Here is a 12,540-nt window from a genome sequence, read left to right on the forward strand (position 1 = left end):
TCTGGTCTCAAAAATATTTTTATAGGTCTTCCTATTAGAATTCATTCTACTTAAATGACCCAACTGTAATTGTCACCCTCAAAATGAGATGCTGTTGGCCATATTTTTTTCCTCTTTTTCTTTCTTTTTTTTTTTTTTTTTTTTTTTTTTATGGAAGGGTCTGCAGGGTGTTCAGGGTCTCACTACTAGTTCAGACTCTAGTGATCCGCCTGTTTACAGCCTACCTAGAGCTGGAATTACAGGTGTGTGCCACCAAGCCCAGTCCTTCAGCCATTGTTGGGCTTCCCCTTTGTGTATGCATAATTCTGGGTCTAGGGAGGTATAGGAGAAAATTTCAGAAGCCGAATTTGCTTTTTATCTAGCTCATGGCAGAGTTAGCTACCTGTGCAAGGTAAGCTATACCTGTTAGGTTATTGCTACATCTAATGTCCCTTCTTTCACATTAAACAGTACCTCTCTGATGAAGAAATAAAAAGGAAATATATGTTTGTGGTAACAGCATGCTTTTTTTTTTATTTTGACTTATTTTTGTTCTTGTCTTTCTTTTCATGTGTTTCTGTGCTTACTGGTGTTCTAGTTATAAGGAACTCTTACAGTTTTTTATGCTTTCTTTCTCATCTCCTAGCACAGTCAACTTGATACAATAAGAGACATCTTTCTGAAAGGCACCAGGAATTGTATCTGCATTAAGAGCCCAAGGCTCTACATTACAGTCTGAGATCACAGTCTTTGCTTTGTTGAAGGACTCAAACAGACAATTCAGAAGAAGAATATGCTGTCAATGGTGGTGGCTTGCAACACCTAGTACTGATGGCTTTGTTAGGAAACATCATGAGCAGCACATAATTTAAAACAAATTCTTTGCATTTAGTTGAGTAGATTCTGCTTATATAAGTTCTAGTTCTTTTGATGTGAAAAGTTAGGAAATGTGATAGGCAATTTGCACTTGATCTTAGCCAGTAGGCCAAGAAGTGATGAAATAGAACTCATTGGGTTTTTTTGGGTGTCTTGTTTTGTTTTGTTTTGTTTTGTCTTTGCGGTACCGAGAACCAAACTCTGGAACTTGTGCTTGCCAGGCAGGCGCTTATGCCATTGAGCTATAGTACCAGCAATCTACAGTGAAATTGAAGCACTCTCAATTTCTGTTTGGAGAGTGTCTACCTCAATCATGGGTACATGTTTTATCCCGAAAACCTAAACAGAAGATTTGCCCCTTAACCCCCAGAAACCTTCAGGCTCCCATAGTTAGTATTAAGGTGAATTTCATTAAGGAAGGAGGCTTCAGCCATCATTTTATAATACAACGTTTATACTCAAAAATGAAAGTGGAGAAGAGGAAGGCTAAGTACCTTGGACAGCTGGTTAACAGCTGAACTAAAATTAGGAGCCTATTTCTTAGTATTAAGTAGTCATCTCTCTTAGACACAGACAGTTGGCTAAGTACAGTCATAGGACCTTGCTAGAGACCTGTTATACAACTTCAGGGCTGTCAAGAGGAATAAGAGGATCCTTAATTTCTCGTTAGTGTTGATTAGAGATGTAGTAATAGACCTCACTCAGCCACCAACAGAAAGCACCTAGCATCTTTTGCACTATGACTGATTGACCCATTTTCAAGTGTTGAGGTGTAGTCTGAAGTGTTGATATAATCTGTTACTTATCCTTCGGCTAAGTAATAGATGAAACAGGACATTCTATTCTGGCTTCATAAACTTAACTCTGGAGATTGAGAGTAACAGTCCTCTGATTGCCAAGAAGAATAAGACATGTGATGCAGAGGAACTAGATATGGCAAATAATGAAGTCAGAGATGACTTCTATTTTGTGAATGTCTTAGAAGCCTCTTCTCTTTGTTTCCTATGTCCCACATCTGCATCCTCCATCGCTGCACCATATGTCTCTGTCAGTGGTTTCTCCTGTGTCTATCTCTTCATTTTTGGATCACCTGGTATTTTGTACTTAGACTCACCTTCACACCTTCTCCAGAAAATCTCATCCACTCCTAAGACTCTCCTTCCCACCTGCACATTGTGAACTCTGAGTCCCCGTCTCCAACCACCTTCTCTGTATCGTTCTCAAATCCCACACCTTTAACCATCTCCTAAACGTTTTCATTTGGAAATACTGCAGGCAGATTCACACTACACTTTGTGTATTATCTTTCCCTGAACTTTGCTCTTTACTGAATTATCTGTCACAGTTGATAGAGTCCCCATTCAGCAGGCTACTCAAGACAGAAAATTGGGATGTGCTGTGGGCCTGACTCTGAGACTGGGAGACTTGTGGAAACCAGGAAATGTACTTTGGGCCTCCTAGTCATACCCTGTCTAATGCATTTCTTCAGCCCTAACCAAGTGATTCTTCTAAAATGCAGAAGTAGTTATTTTACTTTATTTTTGCTTAAACTATTAATAGATGTTTTAAATTCTGAATGAAATCACCAATCCTTTGCATATAAATGCTAAGCTCCTATCTAGCTTTTTCCCACCAGACCTACCGTTCAGTTGTACTGAGTTACTTGATCATTGCTCAATAGTGACCTGTCTGTTTGTACCTACAGCTCTCCTCCTAGTGTACACTTGCTTCTTTCTTTTCTGGCTAAAAGTGCTTGTCCTTCAAGAGATGCTTTCCTCTGTCAGGGCTTTCCAGTTGCTACCCCCCAGTCCAGATGAGCTCCTACTACCCTTTCTTCATTTGAGAATGTCAGTCTCACAAAAATCATATAATTTACCCATTAGAACAGCCATAGAAAATAGCTATTAGTCTTACTATCTGTGTGGCCACTCTTCTCCAGCTGGTGTTCCTTGAGGTTAGTCACTTCTTATTCATGTGCTACTGCCTGACACATGGTAGGTGTTCATTTACTATACACTGGATGAATTGGCTCCTTACTGTCCTTCAAGATCTATTCTGATTCATTTTCCCAGTCATTTAAAATGTATTGCTTTCGCTGTCTCTTCGGCTACCTCTAGTCTTGACCCTGTTCAGTCCTTCCTACCATCTAGGCTCATTTCTATCCTCAGTGTTTGTTTGTCCTTTCCAATCAGCCAAGAAAGTTCGTATTTTCCTCCTTCTGGTCGTCTAGGTTTTATTCAGGCTGACTTTGAACTCAGTTTGTAACCCAGTCTGGCCTCAAACTCATAGTGATCTGCCTCATTCTCCTGAGTGCTAGGCATGTGCCACCACATCCAGCTCTTTGGATTGTTTTTGATTTATAATTGATTATCAGTCCCATAAAGTCAAAGATTACACATATACTTGTCCCCTCCCTTCATATGCTGCGTATCCTTTGGTACAGTCCTGTTTGCTGAAATGCAGCTGCCTCTCAGGAATAGGGCAGTGGTGTCAATTAGCCCAGATCTTTGAAATCAGGCAGCTTTCAGAAAAAGCTATGTAATTTTGTGTTAAAAATTTTGTTAAATATCATTTTTATTTATCTTGTTATCAGAGTACCAGAGAAGCAGAAATCAAACTGAAAAGTGAAAGCAGAGTTAAACTTTTTTATTTGGACCCAGATGCCCAGGTAAGAACTATGTTAATATTTCAGATGTAAAACTAAGTGATTGATGAAGAGATCTTTGATACATATTTTGAGTTGACAAGCAATGCAACAATATAAAATATTTGAGGATAAATAAAAACCTGTGTTTTACCTGCCATACAATTTATTGTTTAATATTCAATAGACTGTTGAATATTGAGAAAGATTTGGCCAGTGACATTCTCACATTCACAAAAATCATGTAATTTACCTGTTAGAATAGCCATAGAAAATAGCAAATATCACTACAGATATTTGCAATGTATTTGCACCTCAGGAGGCAGTAATGATTTCTGACTCGCCCAGGTGCAGTCCCAGATATAAACCTGGCAGTGTGTGCAGCCCACATCTGTGTCCCAACAAAGCCCCAGCCAGTGTAGCAAGGACCTACGTGTCTGCTCATGAGAATGACCACCTCACAGAGTTGCCAAGAGACAGCAGATGTTGTGCTGTATTTCATCCTGCTCCCTCCTTCATTGCGGGTCTTTTTTTAAAAATAGATCCTTTGATTCCTTTTTACTGCAGTATGTATTTTTCTGTTTTTTTCATTGGCCTACACATACACATACACACACACACACACACACACACACACACACACACAGTCTCATACACACATTATTTGCTTAGGTGAAGTTTTTACTTATTCTATTATCATGTATATAACATAAAATAATACCATTTTAACAATTTCTATGTTTAAGTTCTATGGCATTAAATACATTTTCATTGTTGTATGCCATTACCACCATTAGTTTGCAGAAATTTTTCATCTTTCCAAACTAAAATTTCATCAAGCAGTAATTTCCTCTTCCTTCTTTACCAAAACCCCCTGATAACTTCTGTTCTGCTTTTTATCTTTATGAATTTGCCCAATTTAGGAACCTCATAAATGTGGGATGAGAACATTATTTGTTGTTTTGTATTTTCTCTGACTTAGTAATGTTTCCAGGGTCTATCTATATTATCAGAATGTCTGTTCTTTTTTTTTCTCTCCATAATTTTATTGAGAAACAAATAGCAATGGACAGTTTCAAATCAAATTGGTAGGACAGTTTCAGGTATTAACACATTGCATACTCTCTTCCTAGTGGTTGTTTGCTGTACAAGATGCGGACATAATATCCTATTTACAAACACTATTAAAACAAATCCCTCTATTCATTAAGAGAATATAACTTTATACCTAACCTAACCATTTTTAATATGCAGATACAAAATGGACATTCATCTGTATCCCCTTTTTTGTTTTGTTCCGTCATTTGAATATTATAGGTGTGTGAACTCAGCAAAATATTCCAAAAGAGTCCAGTAGTCTATAATAGTATTGGGTCTTCCGCTTGACTGGCAGTGTCAGAAATGGTTGACCTGAGTCCCCTACAGCTCAACATAACATCATGGCTTTACTTCTTATATTTCGTTTTTATACTTTTCTGCTGGATGGTTAAGACTCAGCCAAATGGCTGACACTGTCAAAGGATCTGCAATCTGAAGTATAGGGTCACAGGATAAATCCTGAGGGTATTTGACTGACCTTATCAGATCCAGAATGTCCTTTCTTATGACTAATATTCCATTGTGTGTATGTATAATATATGTACATGTTTATATGTCACATTTAATGTACTTATCATCTATTACTGAACACTTTGTTCAGTACTATAATTTTTAATAATCACCCAGTGAGTAGTATGTCATTGTTCACTTGACTAGCATAAGCTATATGTAACAGATATAAATAATATAAACTTACTATAAAATGGTAATACTGTTGGGAATAAATCAGTATATATGGTATTTCTATATTTTAGGCAGTTTTTCTGGGTACATGGGATGGGATTTTTATGGTTTGATTTTTTAAAGGGAACATAATGTATTTATATATTTACATTTCCTTTTGAAGAAGCTTGAATTCTCATCACCTGAACCAGAAGTGAAGCCATTTGAAGAGAAGTTTGGAAAAAGGATCCTTGTCAAATGCAATGACTTATCTTTCAATTTGCAATGCTGTGTTGCTGAAAATGAAGAAGGCCCAACTACAAATGTAATTTTTCTCTTTAAAATTAAAACTTTTTTTTTCATAATCAAGGGTCCTAGATGGGAAGGTCCCTCATTGACAGTACAGTGTGGATTTGAAATCCTTGTCCTTGTACCAAAGAAGTACAAGGCTTAGATCAGGTTGTTTATGGAGGTTGTTCTTTAGCCTTCTGAAACAGGATGTTTGAGAATGATTGTGTTGGTTAGGGAAGATGAGATTATGCTCAGAGTTCCAGGGAGTGTGGTTTATCCTAGATCAGTGATGGTGAACCTGTTAGAGCTTTTATTGATAACAGACACCTCCCTGTGGCACATGTGCCATAGCTTCACCACCACTGTCCTAGATTCTCAGTCAAGAGCCACCATCTGTTTTTTGTGGCACATATATCAAGTACCAAGCACATAACAGAAAATAGCAGTTTTATTTTTAAAAACATTTTATAATCTAATTCTCTATATGGTAAAAGAGATATAACTGTTTATCTCTAGTAGTAATATATGGCAGCAGTCATAAATAGGTCTCATCATTTCTTCATTTCTTTCTTGGTGCCAGTAATCAAACTCGGGACCTTGCTCTTGCCAGGGAGGTGCTGTACTGCTGAGCTGTATTCCTGGCCCTGGGTTGTATCATTTCTTCATTGATATCAGTGTGTTTTTCCCCAACTTTTGAGTCAGTAATGATCTGGATTTTTCTGTTTCATTCAGGTAGAGCCTTTCTTCGTTACTCTGTCCCTGTTTGACATAAAATACAACCGAAAGATTTCTGCTGATTTCCATGTGGACCTGAATCACTTCTCAGTGCGGCAGATGCTGGCTCCCACTTCCTCAGCGTGGATGAATGGTGGCCAGAGTCCGCCTGCCCTTCAGGACATCCTTCATGCAACTGCTATGCAATATCCAAAGCAGGTGGGGACCATGATCTAGCCCATGCACTGCTCAGACTAATCTTGCACATGCTACGGAAGTATATTATAACTCCGGAAGAGACATTGTAATGCACAAGTGGAATAATTGAGAGAGTTATTTATATGAACAGTATTTGTCATTGGACAGGAAAGGTGAACTAAAGGACAAGTGATTTTGATTTCTCATTTCTTCTAAGCTTTCTCCTTGTTGCCTATCCCACCAACTAGACTTTTATGAACAGATAATGAAGTGTTGCTCAAGTCATCAGTGTAGCATTGCATTGTCACATTTTGTATTGTTTCACTACTTTTTGCTGTTTTAATGGGCATGGGATTTGTTTGATGCAGCTGTGTATTCTATAATGAGGATAACTATCTCCTAGGGAATATTTTCAGTCACATGTCCACATCCAGATATATTTCTTGTGGCCAGAATTGAAAAAGTTCTTCAGGGGAGCATCACACATTGTGCTGAGCCATATATGAAAAGTTCAGACTCCTCTAAGGTATGAATGACTTTTTATGTTTTTGACAATGAAAATTTGAAAAAAAGTAACTGTGTCAAAATATAAGTGCTTAATGAATTCAAAGGTAAGCCATAATATTTATAGCCTAAACATATATAGAATTCTTAACATACATACATTTACTTTTTAACATATGGGGTCATGAATGGCAGGAGTAACTGGGAATTGAATCCAGAGCTTTGCATCTGCTAAACTCCTACACTGTCACTCAGCTACAACCCCTCTGTCTCTATATGTCTAACTTTTAATGAATGTTATCCCATACATAAGTAAAATATATTATTCCTCTAGTCTGTTCTGACATTGTAAATGGTTTTCAAAGGAATTACTAGTTTGATAATAAACATTCTGTCGGGGGGAAATAGCCAAATAGAGCTCATTCTGCTATTGTGCCTCTTGGTATCTGGAGTCATATTTTGGTTCATTTATTTTTACATATGAGATTAGAGTTTGAAGATACCCTTGGTTCAGAGGGTCTGGTCAGTGGTATCCATGGCTCACTTGGTTTTGGCTGGAAGGGGTAGAGTCATGGTGACCATGAAAAGGAAACTAAGGGAAACATATATAAGATGTATATTTGCTGTATTTTCAAAGTAATGTTTAAATATATTTCCTATATTTTTAAAGTATCCATAGAATAAAAAGTAAAATATAATTTTTAAATATTAGAAATCATCTACTCTAACATTATTTTCATTCTTCATAAAACCGAAACCTACAAAGCCTTAGTTACCTGCCCAATGTCCCACAGATAAGAGTGGACAGACACTTGACTATTACTTTCTAGCACATTGTGCCACCTGGTTTGAGTAAGCAACTGAGTGCTACTGTCCTTGCCAGTTTTATATTTTTATGGTTTTTTTAAGAAAAGTTTTAAATGGTCATCTGAAACATGGCTTGGATACATTGACAAGAATAACCACAGGAATGAATACGGCAGAAGCTCTAACTGTTGTTTTCTGAGTTGATTCAGAGCTTTTTTTCCTTCTCCTCTATCCCCCATACAGCACAGCTGCATCCACCAGAGATGTAGGCTGGTCAGTAGGTTGTGGTAACGATAAGATCTGGGTTGCCTGTAACTTGCCTCCGTACTTTGGACGTATCACACCATGTCTTTCTCTAGCTCCTAGGCCAGTAGTGGCAAACCTATGGTATGCTTGCTGTTTTTCTTTTAAGACAAAAATGATGATATATGAGTTGCTTTTTTGACACTAAAACCTCAGTATTCAGGTTTAATTGCAGTGTTGGCACTTTGTGAAAAGTAAGTGGATTCTGGGTTGCAGTTTGGGCACTATTCTCTGAAAGGTTCACCATCACTAGCCTAGATGTTCTATATGTTGGTGCAGATAAGAATTGGATAGTTAATGTATGAGATGATGCTGTCGATAGCATAAATCACAGAAAGCATATAAGGCACCATTATTTATGATGACTGCAGTGAACTAAAAGCCCATTTACCAATCCTATTGCTCTTAAAACTAAAGGCTAATAAAGCTAAGCAAAGTCTGGTCCCTAGAGAGAAGCCCCCCACCTTCCCTTAAACAATCCTTAGTAAGGAGCTCTTTTCGTGTTTTGATTAATAACCAGTGAAGGTCCTAGATAAGATCTGCTCCTTAACTATGTTTGTCTCACAATTCTAAGACCCACACATGCCAGTGCTGTTACTTCTGCTATGCCTGTGACTGAAATTCAGCAGCTCATACAGTGCAAAACTCACAGGTGGACTAAACCTTACTGTGCTCGAGTGTCCACTGATCGTTGGCTAAAGCCTGCTTTTCTTTGTGTGCATTGTCAGTGCTTTCGCTCATTCCCACCTGCACAACAGTGCAGTAGGAATTAAGACTTGATCATCGCATGTCAGCATAGTAGTTTTGGTGGAGAAATTGTTTTGTTCTGTTAGAATTGTCTCTTCATGTTTTCCAGGATGGTCTAGAATATCATTTGGACTAAGTTTTCATTTTATAGGAAACTTTCATGAAAAGTCTTGATAGATAACTATTTTAAATAGATTCTTTAAAATAAGGAGGGCTCAAGGGGCTCTTTCAGTTTAAGTCTGAGCTCAGTCTTCATTTGAGGGAAAATTTATCAAAACTTTGAGTTCTAGCTTTAAATATTATGCAAGTACTGCATTATACCCTGTAACATGCTCATTATTGTTAGAACCTAAAAATCTAGAACCTGAAATCATTTAAATAAACTGACCCTTTGGAAAGATTCAGCTATCTTACTCAAAGACTGCATATATCTTAGCCCCTACTAAATCACCCAGGCAGGGGTGAACAAACACTACTAGGTGGGAACAGCAGTACTAAATGACCTCCTGATATCTGTTTCAAGCAAAATATATTTTCTAGTTCATTGTTGAAGCAGCATGTCTCATAGTATTATTGTAGGAGGATCATAAAATTTTGCACGTGTATAGGATCATTACCACACCTTCCACTTTTCAGGTAAGAAAAATAGAGTCGGGAAAGGCCTATACCCTGTCCACACATTTGGCTTCAGTTTGGCTTAGAGATAGATGGCTCTGTGGTTCTTGGAAGTCACATACTTGCTGGTGCATGTCTCACTCCTGATGATGCAACAGTAACAGCACACTGAAGGAAGGTTGGGCAGGCCCCAAGATGGCTGCATTTCTAACAGTGATACTTTGCAACTTGGCAGAGTATAAAACTGATTTGACCTTGATGTAATCAGATAATTTACCACTCTGAATCAATCAAGCTAACAGGATAATATCACAGTACAAGCAAATTTGAAGCAATTAGGTGTCATCTACTTTAGTAATAGAGGTATAGTTGATTAGTAATAGACCTGACTTAGATGCATGTTTTTTGGCCAAAAGCAAATATACTTTCTTATGTACTAATCAGTCAACTCACAACAGAAATTGAACATTAGAAAGTAGCAAATTGTAGCAACTGAAAACACTCTAAGTTAATACTTATCTCTCTTAATGGTAAATATCCTCTCAAGTGTGGGAATTTGTTCAAACCAGGGCACATTAGGAATTGAGAAAGTTTAGTGTGTTCATCAGTGTTCTCCTTTGAATTCCAGTAATATGATATGTGTTGGTATGGACACCATATATGGAATTTACTAATAACTCTGGGTTTACAATTAAAATTGCCGTTAGTCAACAAGAAGTATAAATGTTAAATAGCACATTTGTTGCATTCATAGACCAAAGAAAAGACATGTGTTTTAAGGGCCAGCCTTTTAGCTCAGTGGGCTAAAGCACCTGCTTGAGCAGAACACAGCAGCCAGGATTTGATCCCCGGCATGCCGTGCCGGCCCCGCCTGTGGGGTGCACTGAAATGGCAGTGGAGACTAGGTTTGGTGGTGCATGCCTGTAATTCCAGCACTTGGGAGGCTGAAAACAGGAGAATCACTATGAGTTTGATCTATGTAGTGAGACCCTGTGGACCCTGTAGACCCTGTCTTAAATACAGAAAAAAAAGACATGTGTTTTAGAAACAATGCTCAGTCTATATTCTTTAAGAATCTCTGACCAAAAAAATACTTTAAATGAAATCTGCACTAAATATGAATTCAGCCATAGTTGTTGCTATAAGATATACTTTTCCATGCATATGATGCTGTGGCGAGAGCTTGTTGGATGAATATTTAATGATGGCTCTTTAGATCTTAAGTCACCTATGTGAGGGTGGGGATGCAGTTTTTCATGGCTGTATTCTGATGTTTTTTAGGTTGCTCAAAAAGTGCTAAAGAATGCCAAGCAGGCATGCCAAAGACTGGGACAGTATAGAATGCCATTTGCTTGGGCAGCAAGGTAATGGGAACATCTTTCATAACATTAACATAGGGAGGGAGGGAGGGAGGGAGGGAGAGAGGGAGGGAGGGATGATAGATAGATAGATAGATAGATAGATAGATAGATAGATAGATAGATGCATAGGTTAATAGGATTATTCTGTTTGTTGTCTGGAGTAAAAAAGGATTCAAATGTGTGAAATTAAAAGTAAACAATCAACAAATCTGAAAATCATTTACCACATAGCGATAGAGCAGTGATAGAGCAGAAAGATGCTGGCCAGAGATCAGCTGTCTAGCATTGGCAGGGTGGGCATGTTTATTACAGAGGGATCCTAGGTCCCATGGGGGGTACCTCCAGGGGGTCAGCAGTGGCCTCTGTCTGTGGTTTTACTTCACATGTGTATATTGTTTCTAAGCACAAGCATGTTTGCTAGAAATGCTTTCTGTGTAAATTAAATTAGTTATGTTCATCCTCATTAATCTTTTCCCACATTATTAGACAATGAGATTTCTTTTGGCTAACACCAATGAAATAATTCAACTATGCATAGAAATCAGAGTTAAATGATGGATTTGTTTGGTCTTTTGAAAACTCAGTTTAAAAATATTATTTTGCTATTTCAGGACATTATTTAAGGATACAGCTGGAAACCTTGACAAAAATGCCAGATTTTCTGCTGTCTACAGGCAAGACAGCAATAAGCTGTCCAATGATGACATGCTGAAGTTACTTCTGGACTTTAGGAAGTGAGTTTTAAGGTCTTGCTTGTTTCCATACCTGAGAAATGCAGGGTGGGGGTGGGGTCAGTTAGGGTAACAGTCATGATTGTTCAAGTCATGTGTCAAGGGAATGGAAGAGTGGACTCAGAACATTTTCTCAAGTCCTAAGGAAAGAGGAAAGAGTTCACAATCAGCAGAGTAACCTGATTGATTTGAATTCTATCTCAGATGTTTGGGTAGTGATATGAGGGGTGGGTTGGGAACAGAGATGTGTCTAGGGAATAAGGAGACATTTGCAGGAGTTCTTTCAAGAGATGAGACAGCACAAGTCAAAGTGCTTGCAGGAAGAAATAGAAATACACAATGTATTAACCATTGTTAATGTATTATCTTGTATTGACCTTTTGTTTTAATTTTTTTCTCTTTAAAATAAAATTTTTTTAAAGGGATCAAATGGAAAGAAGGAGTTTAGTTGAAATCATAGCAAAAAGGTACAGCTCTGGGTATGGCTTCCTGATTGGATGTTAGGGCAGAAGAAGGGAGATATGGGTACTCACCTAAGATAGATGGTGCATAGGTTTCTGACAGAGATAAATTAAATCATGTTACCATTCCTGTCTTTGTCTAAATTTCTTTCTTATAGAAAGATAAGTCATACTTATATTCATACTGGATCAAGGCCAAATTGACATCATCTAGCTGATCTTATCTTGAAAAGATCTTGTTTCCAAACAAGGTCCCTTTCATAGGTACTGAGGGTTAGGGTTTCACCCTCTCATTTTGATTTCAATCTATGGCCGTGAGACAGAGAGATAAAGCAATGCTCCAGCATGTCACACAGCTGGTAGTGGGTGGAAGTCTGTGTGGTCTGACAGTCTGTGGTTTTAACCACTGTACACTAGTTTATAGCTTCTTCCTAATGAGTTCACTTCTGAACCTTTGATCTCCTAAGACTAGGTCTGAGGACTCTCAGAAGACAACATGAAAGGAATGACCAACAGCTAAATGTTTTTTGTTTTTTTTTTTTTTTTTT

General features: G+C 37.9%; 1 protein-coding gene across 1 annotated transcript in view; it reads left to right on the forward strand.

Annotated features, from left to right (window-relative positions):
• Dock9 (dedicator of cytokinesis 9) overlaps window positions 1–12,540 on the forward strand; it is a 191,133-nt gene that overhangs the window by 64,860 nt on the left and 113,733 nt on the right. The window contains exons 12-17 of the mRNA XM_023715194.1: window positions 3,449–3,523; window positions 5,445–5,585; window positions 6,284–6,484; window positions 6,867–6,989; window positions 10,721–10,803; window positions 11,412–11,534. Of these exons, the coding sequence (XP_023570962.1) occupies window positions 3,449–3,523; window positions 5,445–5,585; window positions 6,284–6,484; window positions 6,867–6,989; window positions 10,721–10,803; window positions 11,412–11,534 (746 nt within the window). The remainder of the gene's footprint in view (window positions 1–3,448; window positions 3,524–5,444; window positions 5,586–6,283; window positions 6,485–6,866; window positions 6,990–10,720; window positions 10,804–11,411; window positions 11,535–12,540) is intronic.

The sequence above is a fragment of the Octodon degus genome, unplaced genomic scaffold (assembly GCF_000260255.1).
Source record: "Octodon degus isolate 3935 unplaced genomic scaffold, OctDeg1.0 scaffold00039, whole genome shotgun sequence".
Classification (NCBI taxonomy): domain Eukaryota; kingdom Metazoa; phylum Chordata; class Mammalia; order Rodentia; family Octodontidae; genus Octodon; species Octodon degus.